This window comes from Leucoraja erinacea, chromosome 19 (assembly GCF_028641065.1).
Source record: "Leucoraja erinacea ecotype New England chromosome 19, Leri_hhj_1, whole genome shotgun sequence".
Taxonomy (NCBI): Eukaryota; Metazoa; Chordata; class Chondrichthyes; order Rajiformes; family Rajidae; genus Leucoraja; species Leucoraja erinaceus.
This window is the reverse complement of record NC_073395.1, coordinates 18,590,343-18,617,326: the sequence shown is the minus strand read 5'-3', so window position 1 is coordinate 18,617,326 and position 26,984 is coordinate 18,590,343. Positions and strand designations below refer to the sequence as shown.

Sequence of the window (26,984 nt, the reverse complement as noted above, 5' to 3'; positions counted from 1 at the left end):
TAAACGTTGCCCCTTAGGTTCCTATTAAATCTTTCCCCTCTCATCTTAAACCTATGTCTGGTTCTTGATTCCCCTACCCTGGGTAAACGACTCTGTGCATTCACCCTATCCTCATGATATAATACACCTCTATAATATCATCCCTCAGCCCGTCTGACTGTCAGGCCTTTGAAAGGTACATGGTCAGGTTCTGGCGATACCGCTCCTTAGACCTCTCTACACACTGAGGGTAATTTACAGAGGCCGGACTCACAAACCCGCGTGTCTTTGGGACATGGGAGGAAACTGGAACACTCAGAGGAAACACACACAATAGCAGAGGTCAGGATCTAGATCCGGGTCTCTGGCGCTGTGAGGCAGCCGTTCTACCCGATGTGCCGCCCTGGATCTCTGCCGCGGAAAGGGTTGCGGTGGTCAGTAAACGCTGTCTGCGCGCGGCAATGCTGCATGCCTCTGAACGTCCTCTGCTGCCGTTGCAGGACCTGCTGCACCAGCACTGCGCACTCTTCTTCATCCCCGTGGCCCTGATGATGGTGAATGACGACTCTCCGAGGTGCAAGAAGATGGCGGCCCTGGCGACCCGGTCACTGTTGAGCAAAGTGGACAGCCAGCGCAAGGACGCCATGTTTGCTCTGGTCCTGACTTGGTTTGAGAGCAAAAAGGTGGGTCCCAGGGTCAGAAACCGCGGACAGTGGTGTTGAGAGGGTCCATCTCTGCACACGGCATGAGTCACATAGCACAGAAGCAGACCAAATGTGTAGGAAGGAACTGCAGATGCTGATTTAAACCGAAGATAGACACAAAAAGCTGGAGTAACTCAGTGGGACGGGCAGCATCTCTGGAGAGAAGGAATGGGTGATGTTTCGGGTCGAGACCCTTCTTCAGACTTGTCAGGGATAAGGGAAATGAGAGACAAAGACAATGATCTAGCGAGATAAAGAACAATGAATGAAAAATATGCAAACAAGTAACGATGATAAAGGAAACATGCCGTTCTTAGCAGTTTGTAGGATGAAAACAAGAAGCAAGTGCGACTTGGGTGTGGGAAGGATAGAGAGGGAGGGGATGCCGGGGCTACCTGAAGATGAAGAAATCAATATTCATACAACTGGGCTGTAAGCTGCCCAAGTGAAATGTGAGATGCTGTTCCTCCAATTTGTGTTTAGCCTCACGCTGACAATGGAGGAGACCGCGGACAGAAATGTCTGTGTGGGATGAAGAATGAATGTGTTTAGCAACAGGGAGATCAGGTTGGTTCAGGCGGACTGTGCAAAGGTGTTCAGCGAAATGATCGCCCAGTCTGCGTTTGGTCTCGCTGATGTTATAAAAATCCACATCTTGAAGAACGGATACAGTAGATGAGGTTGGTGGACGTGGAGGTGAACCTCTGCCCAACCTGAAATGACTGTCAGGGTCATTGACTGTCAGGGTCATGAGTAGTTCCAAGTATGGAACACCTCACCTTGGGCACAGATGCAGCGTAGACGGAGGAATTGGAAGTAGGGGATAGAGTCTATGCAGGAAACAGGGTGGGATGAAGTGTAGTCGAGATAGTTGTGGGAGTCAGTGGGTTTGTAATGGACGTCAGATCAAGAAAGGGGAGGGAGGTGTCAGAGATTGTCTTAAGTAAATTTGAGTGCAGGGTGGAAATTGCACCCGGACTACAGGTGCTGTCTGTTCGGAGTTTGCACGTTCTCCCTGTGACCATGTGGGATTTCTCCAGGTGTTCCGGTTTCATCCCACAGGTTGGTGGGTTAAATGGCCTTGGTAAATTGTCCCTACTGTGTGGGTCAGAGCTGGTATAGAGGGGGTGATCATTGGTCAGTGCAGACTCAGTGGGCTGAAGGGCTTGTTTCTGCGCTGTATCTCTAAAGTGAGGAGGGCACGGCGGTGGGAGGGGGGGTGGGGGTGGGGGGGGGGGGGGGGGGAGTTGCAGATGCCGCGGGAGGACTGACTGACGGTGTCTGGGGCTGTGTTCCTGCTACAGGTCTCTCACCGCCGCCTGGCTGCCCACACCTGTGGCCTCTTCGTGGAAGCAGAAGGAGTTTTCTTTGAAAAACGCTTTGCCACCATTCTTCCCATTCTTGAGGCGGAAATAAAACCAGAACGATTCCAGAATGTGAGTCCTGTGCTTTGTTCACCGCCGTCTGTGCTGCTGGAGATCGTCACGCCTTGCGGTGTCTACAAGGGGCTGTCTAATGGTCTACTCACACCATTGTACAGAGTCATAGAGCATCATACCATGCCCTTCTGCCCACCTTGTCCATGCTGACCAAGTTGGCATATTAGACTTGTCCCATTTTCCTGCATTTGGCCCATATCCCTCCAGTTTAGTTCATTCACATGTACCGAGGTACAGTGAAAAGCTTTGTGTTCAGTGCTATCCAGTCAATGAAAAGACTATACATGATTGTGATCAAGCCGCCCACAGTGCACAGATAAAGAATACAACATTTAGTGCAAGATACAACTTTGAGGTCCAACTAAAGATAGTTCAGAGATCTCAAATGAGGAAGTAGGAGATCAGGACAGCTCTCTAGCTGGTGAGAAGACTGTTCAGTTGCCTGATAAATCCTTCCTATCCATATATCTGCCCCAATGTCTTTTATGTCATAATTGTATCCGCTTCTATAGCTTTCTCTGGCAGCTCATTCCAGATACAGACCATTCTCTGAGTGAAAATGTTGCCCCTGATATCAATAGACAATAGGTGCAGGAGTAGGCCATTTGGCCCTTCGAGCCAGCACCGCCATTCAATGTGATCATGGCTGATCATCCCCAATCTGTACCCCATTCCTGCCTTCTCCCCATATCCCCTGACTCCGCTATCTTTAAGAGCCCTATCTAGCTCTCTCTTGAAAGCATCCAGAGAACCTGCCTCCTGAGGCAGAGAATTCCACAGACTCACCACTCTCTGTGAGAAAAAGTGTTTCCTCGTCTCAGTTCTAAATGGCTTACTCCTTATTCTTAAACTGTGGCCCCTGGTTCCGGACTCCCCCAACATCGGGAACATGTTTCCTGCCTCTAGTGTGTCCAAGCCCTTAACAATCTTATATGTTTCAATGAGATCCCCACTCATTCTTCTAAACTCCAGAGTGTACAAGCCCAGCTGCTCTATTCTCTCAGCATATGACAGTCCCTCCATCCCAGGAATTAACCTTGTAAACCTAATGTCCAATTTATATATCTCTCTCCTCTAACCTTAAGCCTGTGCCTTCTAGTTTTAGAATCCTGTACCCTGGGGGGAAAGACTGTGCGTTTACTTTATCCATGCCCGCCATGAGAAAGGTTGTGGTGAGAGAGTGGATACATACCCCCCTGATGCTTGATGTGTGGGCTCACCAGCCGCTGGGCTGTAAGGGACTGGGACCAGTGAGCAGACACAGACTGCCTGGGACACACTATAAACAATGCCGCTTGGGATCGCGGATAACTGCGGCCTCCTCTTGACTTGCTGCTGCTTGTGCCTTTGTTCAGATCGAGGAGGAGGGGGAAGAGAAGGCCGCTGACCGACTGCTCTTCAGCCTCTTGACGCTGACCGTCAAATTGGTGAAGGAGTGCAGCTTCATCCAGCTGCTGAAACCGAGCCGTGTCCTCACCAACATCTGGGGTAGGTCTGTCCCTGAACCGTCCACTGGCGTCACGGGTGGGGCATTGCCGGGGGGGGAGAAGCACCGGTAATCAGACAGACGCAGTATTTGCATTTACCACCCAACAAACTAATCCGGCAGTGGCTGACTGTTTCTCTCAGTCATTGGAGTCGAGCTCCCACATATTAGTTAATTGTCGTCACATGTACTGAGATCGTTTTGCTTGTTATCCAGTCAAATCATATCATGCATGAGTACATCAGGGTCGCATAAAAACTGCAGAATATGGTAGACACAAGGAACTTCAAATGCTGGAGGACAGAATAAGACAAAATGCTGCAGTAACTCAGCGGGTCAGACAGCATCTCTGGAGAAAACAGATAGGTAATGTTTCGAGTCAGGATCCTTCTTCAAACTGATTGTGGTGGGAGTGAGAAAGCTGGAAGAGAAAAGTGGGATGGGGACAAAGTCTAGTGAGTGATGGGTGGATACAAGTGAAAGAGAAGGGCCCCGAACTGAAACGTCGCCTATCCATGTTCTCCAGAGATGCTGCCTGACCCGCTGAGTTACTCCAGCACTTCGTGCCTGCAGAATATAATATTGCAGCTACAGAGAGGTGGTAAATCTTTGGGATTCTCTACTCACTATGCGTGTGAAGGCTCGGGCATGGTGTATATTCAAATGTACTCAATGATACCCATGGTAGAGGGGGTTCCAGTGACAGGACGTGGTATAAACATTGTAAAGTCATTTTGTAGCTTTATAAAACACGGGTCCAGCTTCGGAAACTAAGGGGAGACCTGGTGAAAGTATATAAAGGAGGTAGAGATAGGGTCGACAGTCAGAACCTTTTTCCCAGGGTGGGAATGTCAAAGACGGGAGGCATATCTTGAAGGTGAGTGGATGAAAATTTAAGGAGATGTGTGGGACGGTAGTTTTGTTACAGGGTGGTGGATGCCTGGAATGTGATGCAGGGGAAAGTTGTAGAAGTAGATATAATGGCAATGTTTACGAGACTTTTCGACGGGCTCTTGGGCAGGCAGGGAATGGAGGGATATAGTCCAGGTGCAGGTAGATGGGATTAATTTTAGATTGCCATCGTAGGGCCTTTCCATGTTGTAGAGTCCTTGTTTCCCCTGGGGTGTTTCTCCAGATTTAACTGCGCCAACGTGTTTGACTGCGTAGACGATGCGTTTTACTGCAGAGTGTGGGGAGCGTGCGAGAGATGGTGTGCCGGGTTGTCGGGGGGAGTGTGCGAGGATTGGTGTGCAAGGGTGGTTGGGCAAGAATTGTTGGGGAGTGTGTGAGGGTTGTTGTGTGGGGTAGTTAGACTTTACTGTACACTTAGAGTTACAGCGCTGACTAGCGATCACCCCGTACACCAACTAGCACTATCCTGCACCCTATGGACAATTTACAATTTTTACCCGGTCAATTAACCTACAAACTCCGTACAGACAGCACCGATAGTCAGGATCGAACCTGGGTCTCTAACGCTGTAAGACAGCAACTCTACCACTGCGCCACCGTTGCTGGGCAAAGTTGGCCCTGACTCTCTCTATCTGTCGACAGGTCATATCCAGGCTCACCTGTGGCACCCGCACTCCTGGGTCTGGCTCACCGCCGCTCAGATCCTCGGCATGCTCTTTGCCTCCCTCCAGCCGGAGGAACTGGTGGCCAGGTGGAGGACCGACAAGTCCCTGGTCCCGGGGAAGAGTGTGTCACAGACACCAGCGGCACAGTTCCTGTGGAAAGAGCTGGATGTTAAGGTACCAAAGTGCTCGAGAGGCCTCTGCTGCCGGGCAGATCGCAGCAGATCATCAGTGGGGGCATCGTCAGCTGTGTTTTGTAACAATGCAGGACGGGTAGCTCGGCAAAAGGAGAGGCCGAGACAGCAGTCATTGAAAACCATGTGTATAGGATGAGTGGACGCTGAGGGATTCAGTCTTTCCGATGAACTAATCCTCTTTGTTTGAGTAGCATCGAGAGGACAGAGGAGCCAAAACTGGCAGATGTTTGTATCAGACAGTCGCCCCATTGCAGGAAGAATAGAATCATAGCACGGAAATTCAATTCAACTTTAATGTCATCGTACAAATACAAGTATCAGTACAACGAAATGCAGTTTTGCGTCAGTCCGTAGTAGTTGTACATAAAGAAAAACAAAAAAAAATAGAAAGAGGGAAGATACAGAATAATCAGGAAATACAGAATGATTAAACAAAGGGGACGGAGGGACCAGAGAAATCTATCGTTGGGACTCCGAGTTCAGCAGTGTGATTGTGTTGTTATAGAAGCTTTTCCTCATCCTACTAGTACGTGACCTGAGGCTCCTGTACCGCCTCCCTGATGGGAGGAGGGCAAACAGTCCATGGTTGGGGTGTGAGGGGTCTTTGAAACAGGCCCTTCGGCCCAACTTGCCCATGCTGAACAAAATATCCCATCCAGTCCCACATGCCTGCGTTAGGCCCATATCCCTCTATCCTATCCATGTACCTGTCTAAATGTTTCTTAAATATTGCGATGGTACCTGCTTCAACTTCCTCCTCCGGCAGCTCGTACCATACACCCACCATTCCTTGTTTAAAAAAAGTTACCCCTCCAGTTCCTGTTAAAATCTTTCCTCCCAGCTTTGGAGAGAGTGCAGAAAAGTTTTACTCGATTAGGGGATGTTAGTTATAAAGAGAAGTTGGACAAACTTGGATGTTTTCTCTGGAACGTCGGAGGTTGAGCGTAGGTAGACCTGGTAGAGGTTTATAACATTATGAGAGACATAGATAGGGTAGACAGTCAGAACCTTTTTCTCCAGGGTGGAAATGTCATAGACTAGAGGGCATAGCTTTAAGGTGAGAGGGGCAAAGTTTAAAGGAGATGTGAGGGCATTTCTTTTACACAAAAGGGTGGTGGGTGCCTGGAACTCACTGGCAGGGGTGATGGTGGTGGCAGAGGCATATTTAATTACAGTCTTTTTCTCAGGTAGAGGATTCTGAAACTAGAGGGCACAGGCTTAAGGTGAGAGGGGAGTGATTTAAGAGAGACCTCGGGTCGGAACTTTTTCACTCAAAGGGTAGTCCGTATCTTGAATGAGCTGCCGGAGGAAGCTATAGAAGCGGTACAATTGCAATCTAATGTACTGTAACGGTCTGTGACGTAAATATTTCTGTTTCAGACTAAGGACCTGGCTTTGGCGTTTTGTCACCAGCTGCAGTCAAAGTTCCTGGACCAGGCGCTGGGGGATCAGGTGAGGGGCTCATTTCTGTTCAGTTTAGTTTATTGTCACGTGTACCGAGGTACGGTGAAAAGCTTTTGTTGCGGGCTATCCACTCATCAGAAAGGCAACACGTAATTACAATCGAGCCGTTTACAGTGTATAGATACATGATATGGGAATAACGTTTAGTGCAAAGTAAAACCTTGATCAAAGATAGTCTGAGGGTAGAGGGGTTTAAGAAGATCATAGTTAAAGTAAGATATGTTGCTGTAGGAGTAGAGATTGAAGAGTATGGAGTGATTGTGATATGCGATTGTGGATCTGCTTCTGTGGCTAGCATGCATATAGCCGCCTGGGTTGGGCACGATTGGGACCAGGCAGAGTGAGAGCTATGAGTGCGTGCTTGATTTGTTATTGCAGCCTATACCAAGATACAGTGAATAGCTTTGTGTGCTTGCTGTCAGGTGCATCATACTGAATGAGTACAGTCAAACCATACACAAGTACAACAGGCAGTGCAAAGACAAAAATACCAGAAAATAGTTGCAGGGTTGTAACGTTACAGTTAAAGAGTAAAAAGTGCAAGGTCTGCAATGGGGTAGGTTGGAAGATCAGGACTATACTCTAGCTTATGGGAGGACCATTCAGTAGTCTGATAAGAGCAGGGAAGAAGCTGTTCTTGTATCGGGTGGTACGTGCTTTAAGGCTTTTGTGTCTTCAGTCTGATAACGTTAGGGTGGTCTGGTGCACAGAGGCTTAGATTTCAGACGGTCTGGATTAAAGTGTTGTCCGTGTGCATGTGGTGGTTTAGGCCTAGCTAACGTCCTCGCTAATCGATTCAGCCCGACGTCATGAAACTCAGTGTTGCTGTGGTCCACAGGTCGTGAAGAACTTGCTGTTTGTGACGAAGATCATGTACCTGTTGAAACCAGGCGGCCAGGTAGCCACAGAGGAGAAAAAGGAGGGAAGCGAGAGTGAGCTCGGAGCAGAGGGGGGCGAGGAGCCGAGGGCTGGAGGTGCCGACGAGAAGAGAACAAACCTGATGTGGCTGATCCGGAAACTCTGCATCGTTGCCAAGAGAGAGGCAGCATACAGCCCGAAAATACCCCTGAAGGTACTGTGTCTCTCTCTCACACACACACACACACCGGCATGTATTCTCGTAGCTGCAGCAGATCACAGCACCTCGACCTGGGCCAGCATTTAATACCGCCGAGAAACCAAGAACTAGTTGCCGACCCGAATCGTCACCCAGAGGTGCTGCCCGACCCGCTGTGTTACTCCAGCACGTTGTGTCCTTTTTTAAAGAGACCATCGCTGGCTGCTCCTGTCTATCCCTGATAGTCTGTCGTTCCTCGTTCATCTCAGTTCCATCTACTTCTCACTTAAAATATTCACTTATTAAAGAGCGGTGAAGAGATCTGAACCATCGGGGAGGAAAATATCCCGTCCATCTGAAATAGGCAGCCGATTATTGTACACAGTCACGTCTGGTCCTGGCCTCTCCCATGTGAGGGAACGTCCTCTCCACACCCACAGTCTAGATACCCCCCTGGCATTTTATATTTCAACAAATTAATTCTCATTCTTCTGAACGCTGACAGATTCAAGCTTAGCCTGGTCACACTCTGCCCCAGCCCATGCCCCTTCCTTCCCCCCCCCCCCCCCCCATTTTACTCTCCCCACATTCCCATCGACTCCCCCCCTCCTTATCACTCACCTGCGCACCAGTGACAATTTACAGCGTTCAATGAACCCACCGACCCCGCACGTCTTTGGGATATGGGAGGAAACCGGAGCACCGGGCAGAAACCCAGGCAGTCACAGGGAGAACGTGCAAACTCCGTACAGGCAGCACCAGTGGTCAGGATTGAACCAAGTTCTCTGGCGCTGTAAGGCAGCAGCTCTAATGCTGCGTCACTGTGCAAACTAAACTTTGAGACTAGGTTGAGATCGATTCGGTCCCAAGGCCTCTTAGTCATTAGCCTTAAATCACCTTTCTAATCGACTTTCGTCTCGATGTTCCTTCTCCAGCGGACCTGCATCTTCAAGTTCCTCGGGGCAATCGCCATGGATCTGGGAAGCGAAAGAGTGAAGCCTTTTCTGCCGACGATAGTCGCTCCGCTTTACAGGGAATTGAACAGCACGTACGCTGAGCAAGGTGATGCCCCTTCCACTTGGACCTTGTGCTGAATGCAGCTTGTTGTGAAACGGCATCTGCTGCAAACAGACTGCTTATAATTCCCAGTCACTCCGGTCGGTGATGGAGCGTTTTAGTTTTTAGAGATATGGTGTGGAAACAGGCCCTTCGGCCCACTGAGTCCATGCCGACCGACGATCGCCCGTACGCTAGTTCTATCCTACACACTAGGGGCAATTTACAGAAGTCAATTAACCTACAAACCTGCACGTCTCTGGTGCTGTAAGGCAGCAACTCTACTGTTGCACCACAGTGCCAGCCTGCCCAATGTTCTGGGCACCAGGACCAGCAAACGTGGCCTGGGTGGCACAGTGGTGCAGCTGATAGAGCCCCTGCCTCTCAGCGCCAGAGAGCCGGGTTCGATCCTGACTTTGGCTGCTGTCTGTGTGGAGTTTGCACATTCTCACTGTGACAACAAGGATTTCCTCCGGATGCTCCAGTTTCCTCCCACATCCCAAAGACGTGCGGGTTTGTAGTAGATTCATTGGCCCTCATTTAAATTGCCCCTTGTGTGTAGGGAGTGGATGCAAAATTGGGATGTGATAGAACTAGTGTGAACAGCTGATCTCTGGCTGGCATGGACTTGATGGGCTGAAGGGCCTGTCTCTAAAATAAACGAAAGTACAGGGTTGTAACGATTATAGATGACCTGATTTTTCACTATTGCGCAAATTTCCCCGTGGATTTATAAAGCACTTTATTGTCACATGTATAAAGTAAAGCTGTGTACATGTACAGTGTAAAGCTGTGTGTGCGAGTCAGTCAGAGTGTACGCGAGTGCCCTCATACACAAGCAAGAGAAACGATCATGATGGATCATAGTTGATCTTATTCTGGGATAGCACGTAGAGTGGCCTCACCCCGGGGCCATCTTGCATCTATCTTGTGGAGGGGGCTGTAGAAATGCAAGCCCTTCTGCGTGGCTAATTCTCAGCGAGCCACTGATGGGCCAGATACACCTGCCAGTCTTTGGTCTTGGGGCCGAGCTGACCTGCGCTCTCTTTCAGACCCGACGCTGAGGACCCTGTCCCAGGAAATCATCGAGGTGCTGAAGAAGCTGGTCGGCCTGGAAACCTTCTCCATGAGCTTTGCTGTGGTGCAGAGACAAAGCCACCAGCGCCGGGCTCTGAGGAAGAGGCAGAAGGCAATACAGGTGCGATCTCACTCTTCCCCTTCACACCCGCCATCTTCACAGCCACCTCTCCATTCGGCCCATCAGTCCCATGCCAGCTTCTGGGCTAGTACCACTGCCCCTCGTCTTATTTCCCAGTGGGGCTGCCTCGTACTCTCTGTATCTGCCTCCGTCTCTCTCTCTCTCTCTCCTCCTCTCTGTCTCCCTCTGTCTGTCTCTCTCTCTGTCTCTCTCTCTGTCTGTCTCTCTCTGTCTCTCTCTCTCTCTCTCTCTCTCTCTCTCTGTCTCTCTCTCTCTCTCTCTCCTCTCTCTCTCTCTGTCTGTCTCTCTCTGTCTGTCTCTCTCTCTCTGTCTGTCTCTCTCTCTCTCTCCATCTCTCTCTCTCTCTCTCTTTCTCTCTCGCTCTCTCTGTCTCTCTCCCTCTCTCTCTCTCTGTCTCTCCCTCTGTCTCTCCCTCTCTGTCTCTCCCTCTGTCTCTCCCTCTGTCTCTCCCTCTGTCTCTCCCTCTGTCTCTCCCTCTGTCTCTCCCTCTGTCTCTCTCTCTCTCTCTCCCTCTCTCTCTCTCTGTCTCTCTCTCTCTCTCTCTCTCTCTCTCTCTCTCTCTCTCTCTCTCTCTCTCTCTCCCTCTCTCTCTCTACCAGCCCAGTCATGGGGAGAAGTTTGTAGGTGTGTGTCTGGTTCGCCCTCAGCCCTGTCCACGTCTCCCTGTCCCCCTGGAAACGAAGCCCAGCTTTGGCCTGGCCTCTGTGGTGACCTGTGACCTGTAACGTGTGCTGTGCCGGTCAGTGTGAGAGTGACCCGTGTACATTCATCCTCTCTGCGTTCTGATCAACAGGCTGTTGCACACCCGGACGTGGCTGCGAGGAAGAAATTAAAGAAGCACAGGAACAAAATTGAAGCTAAAAAGAGAAAAAGTGAGGTCCTTCGACCGAGTTTCAAGGCGAAGAAAGCCAGAGGCAACATTCTGAGAGACCTGGCAATGGTGGAGTGATGTAGGGAGTAAGGCAGCGGAGTTTTAGTCAGTGTTTCTATACAAAGATTTTACAATGGAAGCTGAAACATGTTGCCGTACTGTATCAGTGTTTATTCCTTGCCATTTTCAGCGATGTTTTTGTAATTGGGCTCTGGGAACGTCTAACATGAGGTACAGTTTAATGTACTGATTCTTCCAGTAAAGTCTCAATGACAAGGTGCTTTACAGAAGGCTGGTGTCTATGTCCCGTGAGCTGCTGCTTCACAGCTCCAGAGTTTCCAGGTTCAATCCTGACCTCGGGTGCTGTCCATGCTTAGTTTACGCATTCTCTCCGTGACAGCAGACGCTGCATCCGGCTGCTCCGGCTTCTTCCCACATCACAAAGACATGCAGGTTTGTAGGGTGTCGATGAGAAAACGGGATGACATAGAGTCTCGTGAAAATACACTAATACCAACTTCATAAGTCACAGGAATAGAATGAGGCTATTTGGCCCATCCAGTCTACTCAGTCATTCAATAATGGCCGATCTATCTCCCCCTTCAACCTCATTCTCCTGCCTTCTCCCCGTAACCTTTAACGCCTTTACTAATCAAGAACCTGTCAGTTTCCTCTTTAAAAATACCCAATGACGACCTCCATAGCCGTCTGTGGCAATGAATTCCACAGATTCACCACCCTCTGGCTAAAGAAACTCCTCATCATCTTAGGTACATTTCTCCTTTCTTCCTTCTGAAGGTACATCTTGTATTCTGAGGCTCGGCCTTCTGGTCCTAGACTTTCCCACTAGTGGAAACATCCTCTCTGCATCCACTCTATCCAGGTCTTTTGCTATTCGACAAGTTTCAATGAGCCCCCCCCCCCCCCCCCCCATAGTTTCTAGGATGTAGACACCAGGAACTGCAGATGCTGGTTTGCAAAAAAAAAAAAGACACCAGATGCTGGAGTAACTCAGCGGGTCAGGCAGCATCTCGGGGAAACGTGGATGTTTTGGGTCGGGACCCTTCTTCAGATTGTAATAATCAGGTCGGCACCCACAACAGGTAGTGCAAAATAGAAAAATACCAGAGTGCAGAAAATAGTGTTACAGGGAGAACATGCAAACTCCATATAGACAGTGCCCGTAATCAGAGTCTAACCCGGGTCTATTGCGCTGTAAGGCAGCAACTCTAGCTCTTTGCCTACTTGTTGCCCAGTCTCACGCAAATTACCTGGAGCCCACACTTCCGCCCTGTCCAGAAATATTTACTAATGCTTCTCTTAAAAAATATATTCTTGATTAAAAATATACGGCATTGATGATGCCGCATTTATAGTATTGTGTTCAGTTTTGGTCACTGCTAGAGGAATGATGCCATCAAGCTGGGAAGAGTGCAGAGAAGATTTAGCCATCTTGGCTGATTGATAATGCAGAATGGATTTTAAACTGAATCACCTTAGTTATTGCAATGGTTCTGACAATGACAAAAAGTGCTTTTGAAAAATCTCTTTATTGGAAGATTCAGAAAATGTCGCAGGTGACCAAACATAGCTGGAATGGTGAAATATCTTGGGCACCACTTCACAGAAGACACAATGCAACAAGAGACAACATCGCAGGTTATTCAATCCTCTCTGTGTTTGCATTCGGGCATACCCTCACTTGGTGCACTGTTTACAGTTCTGGTCGCTCAGCTACAGGTAGGGTGGCATTAAGTTGGAAAGGTTGCAGAAGAGATTCACCAGGATGTTATCTGGGCTTGCGGGCTTGAGTTGCAGGGAAAGGTTGGATAGGTTGGGAATGTTTTCTCTGCAGCGTAGGAGGCTGAGGGGTGACCTCAGATCAAGAAGGTCATGGATAAAGTGAATGCTCCCAGTCTTTTTCCCAGAGTAGAGGATTCTAAAACTAGAGGGCACAGGTTTAAGGTAAAAGGGGAGAGATTTAAATGGGACTTCAAGGGGCAGCGTTTTTGCTCAGAGGGTAGGTAGTCTGTATCTGGAATGAGCTGCCAGAGGTAGCTATGGACACAGATACTATTACAACTTATAAAACATATTTGCAGGCAAATGGCACTAACCCAGTTTGCCAACTTGGTCAGCATGGCCAAGGTGGGCCGAAGGGCCTGTTTTCATGTTATGACACTGGCACTGAGTACAGTATTGTAACAAACTTAATGCCACACGATAATCTGTATTTCTTCAGGTACAATAATTGTTTCTCTTTTGAATTTCACGCAGTAGTAAGTTTGTAATTTTGTTTCATAGTCTCCCATCAATGGATTGTGGTCAGGGAAGGGAAAGTGGAGCAACACTGCCAGCTGCTGGCCAACCTCGGCACTGCAGCTGTCCTAGTGCCGGTCTGTGATGTAGGAAGAAGCACTTTGTGCACAGAGTGGCGGTGAATTCTGAAAGCTGCCGCATTATGTGGGCACTGAATCGCCAGAGAACGATGGATTCCTGTTAAGCAGAGGGTTACAGAGCAGGGATAGGGGAGGAGCAAGAATCGATCAATTGAATGGAGCGAGACCGTGATTAGCCTCCTGCTTGCGGCGGGTAGCAGAGAAGAGGAGGAGGGGGGAGCGTGATGCGGGGATGTGCCATTGAGGTTTCGCGCAGTGGAGATGCGCTTCGACGCCGGTGGTACAGTCAGTGGTGTCGGTCGAACACTGGCTGCACACACAGCCCAATACCACGGGCAGTCTGTAGACCGGGTCCACGCCAGGCGGGCACCCAGGAAGCCGGATGGAGATGTAGTCCATGTGCCGGTAGGTGCACACCCTCTGGGCCAAGGCCATCTTGGGCAGGAGCGCCTTGATGTTGACGTCCTACAACACAACACACATTCATCAGGTGGGCACAAACGTGGCATTAAATCAACGGCAGCTCTTTACCGAATCACAAAGTGTTGGAGGATTGGAGATGAGGAGCAAATTTCTTTGGCCAGAGTATAGTGATTGTGTGGAATTCATTGCCCACAGTGATGGAGGCCAAGTCATTGGGTATTTTTAAAGAGGAGATTGGCAAGTTCTTGATTAGTAATGGGCCTGTCCCACTTGGGCGACACTTTAGGCGACTGTCAGGGACTAGTTTTAATGGTATTCACCTACGATACCTGGCGACAACAGACAGCAAAAATTGTTGCCACTGTCGCAGAAAAATTTCAACATGTTGAAAATTTTGCGGCAAGACACCCCAAAAAATTGCCCAAGTGGGACCGGCCCATAAGAGCTTCAAAGGTTACAGGGAGATGGGGGGGGGGGGACAGATGGATCAGCCATGATAGAATAGTGGAGTGGACTTGACAGGGCAAATGTCCTAATTTTGCCCCTGTGTTTATGATCTACGATTTTTGTGGAACTCAGCGGGTCAGGCAGCATCCATGGAGTGAATGGGCATTTGGTGTTTGGGTCGGGAGCCTTCATTAGGCAGCTGCTCCCTATTGTGCTCCCAATGCCTGTTGCTGATCTGGGGTTGGGTGGCCATCATGGGAGCGGTGACATTCTAACTGCGGTGCAGTGACCGTGCCCACACATGTGCGAGGCCCACCAGTGCATCCCACACCCACCTCTGGTGATCGCACTCTCCCAGGAGGAGCAGGGATGGGCACCAGCAATGAGTCCCTTTCCACAGTGGAAGCAAATTAACCTGCACGTTACGACCTCAATCCCACCAGGATCCTCATCAATTAACCAAGTGGGCCGAGGAATGGCAGACAGAGTTTAATTCAGGTAAGTGGGAGATGCTGCATTCAGGTAGGACACCAGGGCAGGGCTTGGAGATCTTCCTGATCAGCCTACCATGTGGAACTTAATCAAATGTCTTACTAGTCCACGTAGATAACATCCACTTAGTCATACGGCACGGAAACAGGCCCTTCGGCCCAACTCATCCATGTCGCCCATGACAACCCATCTAACCAGTCCTATTTGCCAGACAACTGAACCGCCCTCTCACCAACTCCAGAGTGGTCCTGTCTTACCAGCTGCCTCGTTGCATAATCTTTAATTGGACTACCTTGCACTACACGTTAGTCCCTCCATCCTGTATATGTACACTGTGGATGGCTTGATTGTAATCACGTATAGTCTTTCTACTGACTAGATAGCACGCAACATAACGGTTGTCCCAAGCCGTCCTGACCTACCTGTGACATACAGAAGCCGGCACAGATGGTGGTGTTGATGGACATGCAGAAGTTGCACCCTTCCTTCTCCACGTACAGCACGTGTCTGGTCAGCGAACACTGGGCCCTCGCCGCGGCCAGAGACAGGAGCAGAGGTAGGAGACTCAGCACCCGCATGCTGCAACACATCACAACAAGTACAGCAGTCACATATCACCAGCTCCACACTCCCCCTCCCCCTGCCTTCAGCACAACGTGGTGGAAGAACTCAGCGGGTCGGGCAGAATCTGTGGAGAAACTGGATAGATGGTGTTTCGGGTCGAGACGCTTCTTCAGACAGAGTCAGAGGAGAGGTCGACAAGGTTCAGAACAAATGTGTTCAATCCACTGGATTGCTCTCCGAGAGATGCTGCCTGGCCCGCTGAGTTATTGCAGCATGTTGTCTATTTTCCATGTAAACCAGCATCTGGAGTTCCTTACACATTACCCCAGGGTAACAGGCAAGCAAGGAGAAGGGGCTTTAGGCACGGATGTCCGTGTTCAGTGGCCCAGGGCTAATGCAGCTCCTAACCATCACCCTGAGAAGCTACAATCTCACAAGGGGGGGGTTTCAATAGGAACCTGAGGGGAAATATTTTTTTACACAAAGGGTGGTGGGTATATGGAATTAGGTGCTGGAGTAACCTAAGGGGATCAGAGGGTATGGAGAGAAGGCAGGTACGGGATACTGAGTTGGATGATCAGCCATGATCATATTGAATGGCGCTGCAGGCTCGAAGGGCCGAATGGCCTACTCCTGCACCTAATTTCTATGTTTCTATGTAAGTAGTTGAGGCAGGTACTATCACAACGTTTTAAAACTATTTGGACAGGTACATGGACAGGACAGGTTCAGAGGGAATCGGGCCAAACGCAGGCAGGCGGGACCAGTGTAGATATAGTGGGGCATGTTGGCCGGTGTGGGCAAGGAGGACCTGTTTACACGCTGTACAACTGACTATCAGTGGACCTCCCCAACATGTTCTGTATCCTTGGGATAAATGCGTCCTAGGTTCCACAGTCGGGAAAACGAGGAATGGACATTCAGGAGATTCGAGGAACACACCGGGGCAGAGAAGGAACGGCCAGAGATGACAGCGAGGCAGAGAGACAATCTTACCTTGTGTGTGGCGTTGGAGATGTCAGTGCCTCTGGTCCCAGGCTCAAGACTCCTGTGGATTTATGCTGCTCGGTAACTAATCTCCGGATGTCCACAGGTAAACAAAGCACCGCGCTCCCCATCCTCACCGCTAATCTGTGGCTTTAGCAGATTTGTGGCTAGATGGAGATGCATGATTAATATTCCCATAAACACAGCAAGCTGCTGGAGATTGGAAAGGAAATTAGTTGGATGAAACATCACCCAGACAGATATTTAATAAAGGCAAACTAATTATGTAGAACGTGACTCCTGCGTGTTTAAACCCGGGCCTACGGTGTCCCTAGTGAGAGGATCTAGAGTTAGGGGTATTTTTTTTACCTACAATAGGGTTGTTTGGAGCGCAGGAGGCTGGGGTGATCTTATAGAGAAGTATAAGATCATGAGGGGATTAGATAAGGTGATTGCACAGTCTGCGGTTATCGGGAGGTCGCACGACCCCCTTTCTATTACATATGTATTATATCAGCACTCTGACGTCCTTGAGAAAGAAAATCTTGCCTGGTCCACTCACTCGGCATCATTACAGGTGTCCTCATGATTGTGGCGGGATAGGATCGATGGGCCGAATGGTTTGAGAGTGGAGCTACGTATCTAAGTCTCCTTTCCCAGGAGTCGCGACGTCAGGCAGCAGAGGAGTAGTTGGTGTTTACTACGGGGATAGGGGGGAGGGTGTGGGAGGGTTGGGGAGATTACAAATCTGAGCCAGTTTAGAGGATTCAGATCAATGAATGGAGAAAGAACATTTCACGGTTGCAAACAACTATGTTTATTATAGTAAAACAAAATAATTTAAAAAGCAACAAATTATTTATTAGATTGTGTAAGTTTCCACAATGATGCTGATTTACACCGAAGATAGAGACAAAAATACTGGAGTAACTCAGCGGGCCAGGCAGCATCTCTGGAGAGAAGGGATACTGAGTTGGATGATCAGCCATGATCATATTGAATGGCGGTGCAGGCTCGAAGGGCCGAATGGCCTACTCCTGCACCTAATTTCTATGTTTCTATGTTTCTATGAATGGGTGACATCTTAAGACATTGATTAACAATGATTACTTCTTATGTTGGTTTATATTGAAGATATCCAAAATGCTGGATTAACAGCGGGTCAGGCAGCATCACCTGGGGGAAAATGATGGGGGTTTTCTTCAATTAATGAATTGCCAATTCATGTGATCAGTAGTGATTAGTTGCAGTTACTAGTGGCAGGCAGTGAGTCTGAGGTCTGTTTCTCCACTCGCCAGGGGGCTCCCACTCTCAAGATTCAAGATTCAAGATTCAATTTAATTGTCATTGAAGACTGAGACGGGTCTCCGGATGTCGAGGATTCAGAGGTGACTCCGGAGCCCACTCTGTGGTCCCTTAAATAATAATCCCACTACACCCCCCCCTCCACAAACAGCCGATGACTCTTTCTTTAAAAAATAAAACTGGCTGTTCTTCTTAGCGCTGAAAATCAATGGTTATCTTTACTTGTGTTCAAGAAGGAACTGCAGATGCTGGAAGATTGAAGGTACATAAAATTGCTGGAGAAACTCAGCGGGTGCAGCAGCATCTATGGAGCGAAGGAAATAGGCGACGTTTCGGGCCGAAACCCTTCTTCAGACAGACTGCAGATGCTGCTGCACCCGCTGAGTTTCTCCAGCAATTTTGTGTACCTCCGGTTATCTTTACTTAGTTTGTTTAGAGACACAGCTTACCTAAAGAGTCCATGCCGACCAACAATCACCCCTAACACTAATTATATCCTATGTTATGCTAATTACAGAAGCCAATTGCATACAAACCTGCGCGACTTTGGTGGGGCGGAAGATTGGAGCTCCATGCGGTTCTCTTTGGAGTGACGACCAGGAATCCAAAATGAGATTGCTAGAGTTTCTGTCAGGGATGGTCGGGCTGGGTGTTACCTCAGGGCTGGGGATCAAGGGTCTTGGCTAGGGGTGAGATGCCGAGGTCCAGAGAAACCTTCTACCCAGGAAACTGCTGACTGCAGGTAGAGCAGAGACCAGTCATGGTGCATGGAGGGCAATGGGGAAATGGAGCAAAGAGTGATGGCATTCAGTGGCTGGACTAAACGGGTCTGCTGTTCTTCTTACCCGATGGCAGACAGTCTGTAAATACATACATGGGCAGGAAAGGTCTGAAGGGACAGACACAGTGCGGTAGTAACTCTATGGGCCAGTCAACATCTCTGGAGAACATGGATGGGTGGCATTTCGCTGACTGAAGTCTGAAGAAGGGTCCCGATCCAAAACATCTTCCATGTTCTCCAGAGATACCACCTGACCAGCATTTTATGTCTACCGTTAGTATAAACCAGCCTCTGCAGTTTATTTTTATTACACTAAGGTTTGGAGGGATAAAGGCTAAACGCAGGCAAATGGGACTAGTGTAGATGAGGATTTTGGTCGGCATGGACGAGTTTCTGTAGAATACTTGACGTCTCGGGTCAGTCTGAAGAAGGGTTCCGTCCCGAAACGTTACCGATATATGTTCTCTAGAGATGGCGCGTGACCCGTTGTGTTACTCCAGCCCTTTGTGTCTTTCTTTGGTAAACCAGCAACTGGCGTTCCTTGTTACTACACCCCATTGTAGCATGGGGGCCCTCGCAGAAGGTTCACCTCCACCAATGCTGGCCATGACTAGAGAGAGGTTACACCACTTGTTCACTACTTGTTGAGGTTGGAATCAGGGGTGGTCTCATTGCAACGTACAGCACCCTGGGGTGGCTTGTCCAGGTAGATGTTGAGATGTTCTCACTGGTTGCAATGTCTCAGGCGAGGGGACAGTTTCACGATTACGACTTAACCGAGGTTTAATTCAGCCTCAACATGAAAGGAGTCTGAAGTTTCCGTCATTGGAGCAGAATTAGGCCATTCGGCCCATTGAGTCTACTCCGTCATAAGGTTCACGAGGTTAATTCCCGGGATGGCGGGACTGTCATATGTTGAAAGAATGGAGCGGCTGGGCCTAGATACTCTGTAATTCAGCAGGATGAGGGGGATCTTATTGATTAATAACCTTATAAGATTGTTATGGGTTTGGGCACGCTAGAGGCAGAAAACATGTTCCCGATGTTCGCGGAGTCCAGAACCAGGGGCCGCAATTTAAGAATAAGGGGGAAGCCATTTCGATCAGAGATGAGGATTTTTTTTTCGCACGGAGGGTTGTGAATCTGTGGAATTCCCTGCCTCAGAAGGCAATGGTGGCAATTCTCTGGATGGTTTCAAGAGAGAGTTAGATAGAGCTCTTAAAGATAGCAGTCACTCGGGGGATATGAGGAGAAGGCAGGAATGGGGTACTGATTGTGGATGATCAGCCATTATTACAGTGAATGGGGGTGCTGGCTCGAAGGGCCAAATGGCCTACTCCTGCACCCATTGTCGATCAGGCAGATCTATCTTTCCCTCTCAACCCCATTCTCCTGCCTTCACCCCATAACATTTGACACACTTGGACAGGTGCATTGATAGGTGTGCTGGACCACATTCTGTTTACATGCATTAATGCCACCTGCTGGATATTCGGGTTCCTACAGCTTTGAGTTACCTTTCCCGTTATACAAGAAGTTATCATAAACTAGTCCAGCTCAGAGAGGGCACCTCACGGTGTTTAGACGGTGTAATTCTCAGCGTGTAATCTATCGCCATCCTACCCCACCAGTTTGTTAGACGCAATGTCTGTGAGTAATTATGTTCGTTATAACAGCATCTTTATATACTATAACCGTTATTGAGCAGGATTGTTATTATTAACACAGTTAAGAATATTTCATGTCCCCTGGCTGGTTTCTCACATAACAGCACTGTATTTTGCAGTGGCATCATAGTTTATGTTCCCATAACAAGTGTATAACGTAACTAAATATGCTGTTTCCTTTTCTGCTTGTATGTTACAGTTTCACAGTTCAATACAGTAAAGCATCAACGACATCTCGTGTCTATGGGTCTTTATTGGATTCATTGTTTAACTTGCTAGATAGCTGGATGGGGACATTCAGCGAGTCCAGTATAATAGGAAAGGTGTCCACTGAAAGACAAATGAACCATCCATCACCAACTAGAGAGCGGTCCTGACCTCCCATCTACCTCATTGGAGACCTTTGGACTACTTTTGATCAGACTTTATTGGATGTTATTTTGCATTAAACGTTACACCCTTTATTTCTGTATCTGTACACTGTGGACACCTTGATTATAATCATGTATTGCCTTTCCGCTGACTGGATAATAGGCAACAAAAAAGCTTTTCACTGTACCTCGGTACACATGACAATAAACTAAGCTAGAAGGACCTGCGATATTCAGAGACAACAAAAGCAGGGATTAAGTTGTTAAAGACCGAAACCGTGACTCCTTCCTCTCCAGAGATGCTGCTTGTCCCGTTGAGTTACTCCTGGACTTTGTGCGTATCTTCGGTGTAAACCAGCATCTGCAGTTCCTTCCTACACGGGTTGTTCAATAGTGCAGTCGTCCCACTCCAACACTGGCTGTGTGCCAGACCATGGCAGCTGCCTTTTATTTTTTCAATACTACACAATGGACACACCTGGCTCCAGTGCTGGAATTACTGCTCACCCCTGAACACTCGCCCTCTTCCCCAAAACACCAAACACCCATCAGAAACTAAGCTCAACAGTGGCCAAGTGGCAGAGCTGCTGCCTCAGAGCGCCAGAGGCCGAGGCTCGATTCCGACTACGGGTGCTGTCTGTGCAGAGTTTGCACCTTCTCCCTATGACCATGTGGGTTTTCTCCGGATGCTCCGATCTCCACCCACACTCCAAAGGCATGCAGGTTTGTAGGTTGATTGGTGTCGGTAAATTGTCCTTAGTGTGCATGGCAGTGCTAGTGTACGGGGATCGCTGGTCGGTGCGGACTCGGTGAGCTGAAGGGCCTGTTTCTGCACTGCATCTCTAAACAAATAACACAAAGTGAGAGTACAGCACGTGGGCGTGTCGGTGGCTTTACGGAGATGGTTTAAGCAAAGAGTTTCTGAGACCGCAGATGATGGTCTATTAACCATTCCTTCTTCCCCTACAGACGCTGATGGACTCTCTGAGTTCCTCCGACACCTTTTTTTCCAGATCTGAAATCCACCCCAAACTATCCTGGTCTGGAAATAGATCACTGTTGTCCTTTCATCCTCACTGGGTCTAATCCTGGAACTCCCTCTCCACCAGCACTGCGAGTACCTTCAACAGAGGGGCTGTAGTGGATCAATAAGCCAGCATTACCCTCTCAAGTGACTGGGGGATGGGGCTGGTTCCCCCCCCCCACATACCACGCGAGTTAATCTGGATCGTCGAAGGTTGCGGGTAGACCTGATAAAAGGATATAAAATGATGAGAGGCACAGATGGGTAGACAGTCAGAACCTTTGAGTTTGAGTTTAGTTTATTGTCACGTGCACTGAGGTACAGTGAAAAAAAATGTTGTTGCCTGCTATCGAGTCAGCGGAAAGAATATACTCGATTACAATCAAGCCGCCCACAGTGTACAGATGTAGAATAAAGGGAACAACATTTAGTGCAAGATAAAGTCCAGTAAAGTTCGACCATAGGTAGTCCCTGGGTGGAAAAATCAAAGACTAGCGGGCATAGTCTAAGGTGAGAGGGGCAAAGGAGATGTGCGGAGCAAGTTTTTTTTAAGTGGGTGCCCGGAACATGAGGCCGATTTAAGAGATTGTTAGATGGATATGCAGGGAATGGAATGATATGAAAGGATGTGCAGGCAGATAAGAGCTGGTCTTAATATTAATAAGGTACGACTGATATACATGAAATGTCTTTACCATAATATGTGTTTGCTTCTAATAAAAATATTTAAAAAAAATAAATAAAATAAAAAGATAAGAGCTGGTCATGGCATTATGTTCGGCACTGGCATTGTGGGCTAAAGGGTTTGTTCTTGTGCTGTAGTGTCCTATGTCCTGTTAACTTCCTCTTTGAAGATTAGCCATGGATTATGCACACACTAATGTTCTGCAGAGTCAGCCCACAGTGGGCGATCTAACTCCACCACTGTTGTTTGAGCATCTGTTAATATGGGGCCGTGCATGCGGCCAACTTCTGGAAACTTCCAAGGCGTCGCTAGGCAGTTTCCATGTGGACAAAGAGGCGGGATTGTTGGGATTTCACCGATCACTCCCCCGAGGGTATCTGGCCCGGAGCGGAGGGTCTTCCATCAGTGAGGACCAGTGAGAGGCGGCCGGATTCACAGCGACGTCTTACGATCCCGCAGTGAGTGGTAGACCTTGGTCGTCCGAGTGTTGATGAAATCCGATTTTGTGAAACCGGCCTTCAAACAGAGAACATAGAGAGAGATTTCACAACAACCAAACCAGTGGCAAGGGAGAGAAAGGGAGACACAGAGAATCTCTCTCGCTCTCTCCGAGTTTCATATATATATATATACAGTCTGTGCTGATTTAATGCTCTACATTAAAAAAAGAAAAAATATATGATATATATCACTAATATATTTTTTTTTTAAATTGTGTAGAGCATTAAATCAGCACAGACCTCCCAAAGCGAGCCACAGAACAATTCTGGGATAGATAGATATTGGGAAGTGTTTCAGACAAAGCTGCCCGCGACACAGCTGCCCTCCTCACCACCAGTTGCCAATCACCACCCCTCCCTTCCTCGCTCCTCATGGGGGGGGGGGGGGCTTCCACCACCCTCCTTCCTCCCGCGACCAGCAGGGATGAATAGAAGAAGGCACACAAAGTTAGACAGGACGGCCGCAGACTCTATGACAATGCGGCACTCCCTCAGCACCACCCCTCCCACAATGAGGCGCTCCCCTCTCAGTGGCGGCCCCTCTACATCGGGGACGTGAGGTGGAGGATACAGCTCCGAGCATCACAGACTCTGCCACTTTTGCAGGCTGGACAAGTGCATGAGGTTGCAGCCCCAGTTCTAAGACATAAATGGGCTGTCCCTTGCCAGCTGGCTGCACTTCACACCCAACCATCCTCATCTATGGACACCCTGTGTGTAGGGGAGAGGGTAGGGCTGAAGATGTCCTGGTTGGGTAGTTCCTAGGCCTGGCCAAGCTGGCGGAAGAGGGCTCTGCCCGAGCCAGATGCTTGCCCCTTTTACATCCGCACCCGGGTGGTGTTGGAGAGGAACTATGAGCTGTCCATGGGCACCCTGGGGGATTTCCGGGACCGCTGGGCACCGCAGGGGGTTGTATGCACCCTTGGCAAGGATTGTAATATAGTTATATAGTAGTTTATTTAGTATATCTGTTTGTCTTGCGTTATAGTGGAGGGCTCTGTTTTATTGTATTGTCGGGGTGAATGAACTCGCGGAGTTATGGATTTAACTGGGCACTTTCTCCCTGCCTCTGCAGCAGCAGCATGTGCATAGAGACACCCACAGCCAGCAGTCACTGCACCGCACCTCACCTCCCTGCCACCCCCCCCCCCCCCCTGCCAGCCCCCCCCCACTCCCCTGCCAGCCCCCCCCCTCCAGAACATACCTTCTTGTACACACTTTGCAAGTCCCGGAACAGCCAGAGGTTGTAGAGCAGGTTGGATGCAGCCTTGCTGGCACTGCTGGGGGCATTCCTGAAACACACCCAGTGCCCCACTCTACTGCCCGCTTTGCCAAAGGCCATTCAGCCAGTCCACTTCGTGCTGCCCCTCCCCCCCCAGTCACCACACAATGCACCCACCCTCCTCACCACCAGCTGACAATCCTCACCCCTCCGTTCCTCGCTCCTCATGGGTGGGAGGGGGTGGGGGGGGGGCTTCCTCCATCCTCCTCCCTCCCACACAGACCTGCCCTTCCCCTCCCCACAGAGAGGCAGAGGGAGAGACACAGAGAGAGACAGGGAGAGAGGGAGAGAGAGAGACACACATACACACATATATATATATATAGAGACACACACACACACATATACATATATATATAGACAGACACAGAGAGAGAGACACACACACACACACACACACACACACACGCACACACACACACACACACACACACACACACACACACACAGAGTGAGAGCGACACAGAGACAGGCTGGGAGACAGAGGGAGAGTCAGGGGGGGGCAGGGACAGAGTGGGTGGGGGGGGGGGTCAAAGAGACGGGAACCCCTCCCCCCAGAGTGCGGAGATCGCTGCCTACCAGAGTGGGCCACAGGCGAAGCCACTCACAGTTCACACAGTACAGGAACAGGCCCTTCGGCCCAACTCACCCATGCTGACCGAGATGCCCATCTAGACTAGTCCCACTTGCCCCTGTCCCTCTCCCCCTACCCTGCCCTGTGACTCACTGTTCGCGGCGGCTCAGCTCCACGAGGCAGGGCAGCGCGGGTCCCTGCGCCATGGTGCGGGTCAGCTGCGGCCGTCCCTGCAGCAACGCATGCAGCACCTGGCAGATCAGGGCAGTCGTGTCGTCCGGCGTCGCTGAGTTCACCGCCACAGGCAGCACCGCAGCCAGGTCCGGCACCAGAGTGTCCGCTGTGAGGGGTGGGGGATGGAGCAGGGGTGACAGAGAGGGAGTGTCAGAGGGAGGGGTCAGGGTGGGGGGTCAATGTCTCCAGCCCACCGCTGCCCCAACCACACACCTGTCCAAGTGACCACTCCCTCTGCCTCCCACACTGCCCACCTCCTCCTGTCCCATCACAGACTGGAACAGCTTATTGTTCCACGGACCCCATCAATCCCTGTCCCCCCCCCCCCCCACCCCCCCCCCCCCCCCCCCCCCCCCCCCCCCCCCCCCCCCCCCCCCCCCCCCCCCCCGTCACCTGCCCAACCTCTCTCCATCCAGCCCGACCCTCTTCCTTCCCCTCTCCCCCCCAACCCAACCTAAACCGCCCCCCCCCCCCCACCCACCCTCCGAACGCCAACCCTCCTCCCCCCCGACCCCCCCCCATCCCCTAGCCCCTCTCCCCGCCTGACCTCAACCACCCTCCCCCTCCCCATCAACACCCCTCTGGACCCTGACCTCTTCCCCTCTCTGACTGTCCCCTGACCCTACTCACCTTCCTGACCCCCTCCCTCTGCCCCACCCCCCCCCCACCCCCCCCGGGCCTCACCCAGCTCGGCTTGCACCCCAGGGTGGCGACTCATGTTGCGCAGCAGGCAGAGGGTGGCGTTGCAGACGCGGGAGTTGGGGGGAGTGCAGCGTGCGGCGGAGATGCTGCAGCCCCCGCTCCCCCCCGGCTGATGCTCTGTGTGATGGCTGTCCCCATCTGTGGGAACACAGGACATTACCCCCCACCCATCACTGACCCCACCCTCCCACCCCACAGACCCCCCCCTCCCACAGACCCCCCCCTCCCCACAGACCCCCCTCCCACAGACCCCCCCCTCCACAGACCCCCCTCCCCCCCCCCCCCCCACACAGACCCCCCTCCCACAGACCCCCCCACCCCCCTCCCCCACAGACCCCCCCCCCCTCCTCCCACCCCCAACCCCCCCCCCCCCGACAGACCCCCTCCCACAGACCCCCCCCCCACAGACAGACCCCCCCCCCCCCACCCCCCCCCCCCCACCACAGACCCCCCCCCCTCCACAGACCCCCCTCCCACAGACCCCCCCCCCCCACAGACCCCCCCCTCCCAACCCCCCCCCCCAGACTCCCCCTCCCACAGACCCCCCTCCCACAGACCCCCCCTCCACAGACCCCCCCCCTCCCACACACCCCCCCCTCCCACAGACCCCCCCCCCCAAACCACCCCTCCCACCCCCCCCCTCCCACAGACCCCCCCCCCACAACAGACTCCCCCCCCACCCCCCCCCCAGACCCCCCCCCACAGACCCCCCACCCACAAACCCCCCCCCCCCTTCCGACAGCAACCCCCCCCCCCTTCCGACAGCACCCCCCTCCCACTCACGTTGACCCCCCCCCCCCCCCCCCCCCCCCCCCCCCCCCCCCCCGGCTTACGGGTCCAGTGCTGGCCGTGAGGTTCTGCAGCGCTCCGAGCGACGCCTCCTGTGTGCAGGTGCGGGTACTGCGGGCGATGAGGGAGAGGTACATCCGCACTACCAGCCGATGCCACAGCCACGCCACGCCCTGCGGTGGGTTCATCTCCTCCGCCCACACATTCTCCGTCACACCCTCCTACACAACACACCAGCGTCAGGCTCCCTCCTCTCACCTTAAACCCTTAGTTCAGTTTAGTTTATTATTGTCACGTGTACCGAGGTGCAGTTAAAAGCTTTTTTGTTGCGTGTTATCCAGTCAATGAAAAGACTATATATGATTACAATTAAGCCTCCCACAGTGCACAGATACGGGATGAAGGGGATAATGTTTAGTGCAAGATAAAGTCCAATAACGTCTGATTAAAGAGGGACACCAATGAGGCAGATGGCAGGTCGGGACTACCCTCTAGTTGGTGATGGGATGGCCCAGTTGCCTGATAACAGCTGGGAAGAAACTGTCCCTGAATCTAGAGGTGTGCATTTTCACACTTCTGTACCTCTTGCCTGATGGGAGAGGGGAAAAGAGGGAGTGAATGGTCTATGATGATGCTGGTGGCCTTGTCGAAGCAGTGTGAAGTGTACATGGAGTCAATGGAAGGGAGGTGGGTTTGCGTGATGGTCTAGGCT

At 50.7% G+C, this 26,984-nt stretch overlaps 3 protein-coding genes across 3 annotated transcripts in view; 1 reads left to right on the top strand and 2 right to left on the bottom strand.

Annotated features, from left to right (window-relative positions):
* The window catches only part of utp20 (UTP20 small subunit processome component), a 77,255-nt gene extending 65,929 nt beyond the window's left edge, over positions 1-11,326 (top strand). Inside the window, exons 54-62 of the mRNA XM_055650506.1 lie at positions 480-662; positions 1,988-2,119; positions 3,478-3,610; positions 5,163-5,359; positions 6,760-6,831; positions 7,682-7,915; positions 8,836-8,962; positions 10,009-10,154; positions 10,969-11,326. Coding sequence (XP_055506481.1) covers positions 480-662; positions 1,988-2,119; positions 3,478-3,610; positions 5,163-5,359; positions 6,760-6,831; positions 7,682-7,915; positions 8,836-8,962; positions 10,009-10,154; positions 10,969-11,124 — 1,380 coding nt within the window. The 3' untranslated portion in view covers positions 11,125-11,326. The remainder of the gene's footprint in view (positions 1-479; positions 663-1,987; positions 2,120-3,477; positions 3,611-5,162; positions 5,360-6,759; positions 6,832-7,681; positions 7,916-8,835; positions 8,963-10,008; positions 10,155-10,968) is intronic.
* A 1,247-nt stretch (positions 11,327-12,573) lies between these two features.
* Positions 12,574-17,036, bottom strand: LOC129706301 (thyrotropin subunit beta-like). Its single transcript, XM_055650504.1, has 3 exons — positions 16,368-17,036; positions 15,230-15,386; positions 12,574-13,910 (listed from the first exon to the last, which is right to left on the bottom strand). The coding sequence occupies exons 1-3, from the start codon at positions 16,487-16,489 to the stop codon at positions 13,593-13,595; spliced, it is 597 nt and encodes a 198-aa protein (XP_055506479.1). The 5' UTR covers positions 16,490-17,036; the 3' UTR covers positions 12,574-13,592.
* A 4,750-nt stretch (positions 17,037-21,786) lies between these two features.
* The window catches only part of LOC129706302 (plakophilin-2-like), a 28,593-nt gene continuing 23,395 nt past the window's right edge, over positions 21,787-26,984 (bottom strand). Inside the window, 7 exon segments of the mRNA XM_055650505.1 lie at positions 21,787-22,707; positions 23,896-23,983; positions 24,701-24,887; positions 25,466-25,544; positions 25,546-25,587; positions 25,589-25,621; positions 26,317-26,493. Of these exon segments, the coding sequence (XP_055506480.1) occupies positions 22,624-22,707; positions 23,896-23,983; positions 24,701-24,887; positions 25,466-25,544; positions 25,546-25,587; positions 25,589-25,621; positions 26,317-26,493 (690 nt within the window). The 3' untranslated portion in view covers positions 21,787-22,623.

What these genes read in the sequence shown, in the direction of transcription:
- LOC129706301 (XM_055650504.1), bottom strand. Translation starts at nt 16,489, where the DNA reads ATGGGGAGCGCGGTGCTTTGTTTACCTGTGGACATCCGGAGATTAGTT. An exon ending in TCTCCAACGCCACACACAAG is followed by an intron (nt 15,387 to 16,367) that starts GTAAGATTGTCT and finishes GATGTGTTGCAG; the next exon opens with CATGCGGGTGCTGAGTCTCC. An exon ending in CCGGCTTCTGTATGTCACAG is followed by an intron (nt 13,911 to 15,229) that starts GTAGGTCAGGAC and finishes GTTGTGTTGTAG; the next exon opens with GACGTCAACATCAAGGCGCT.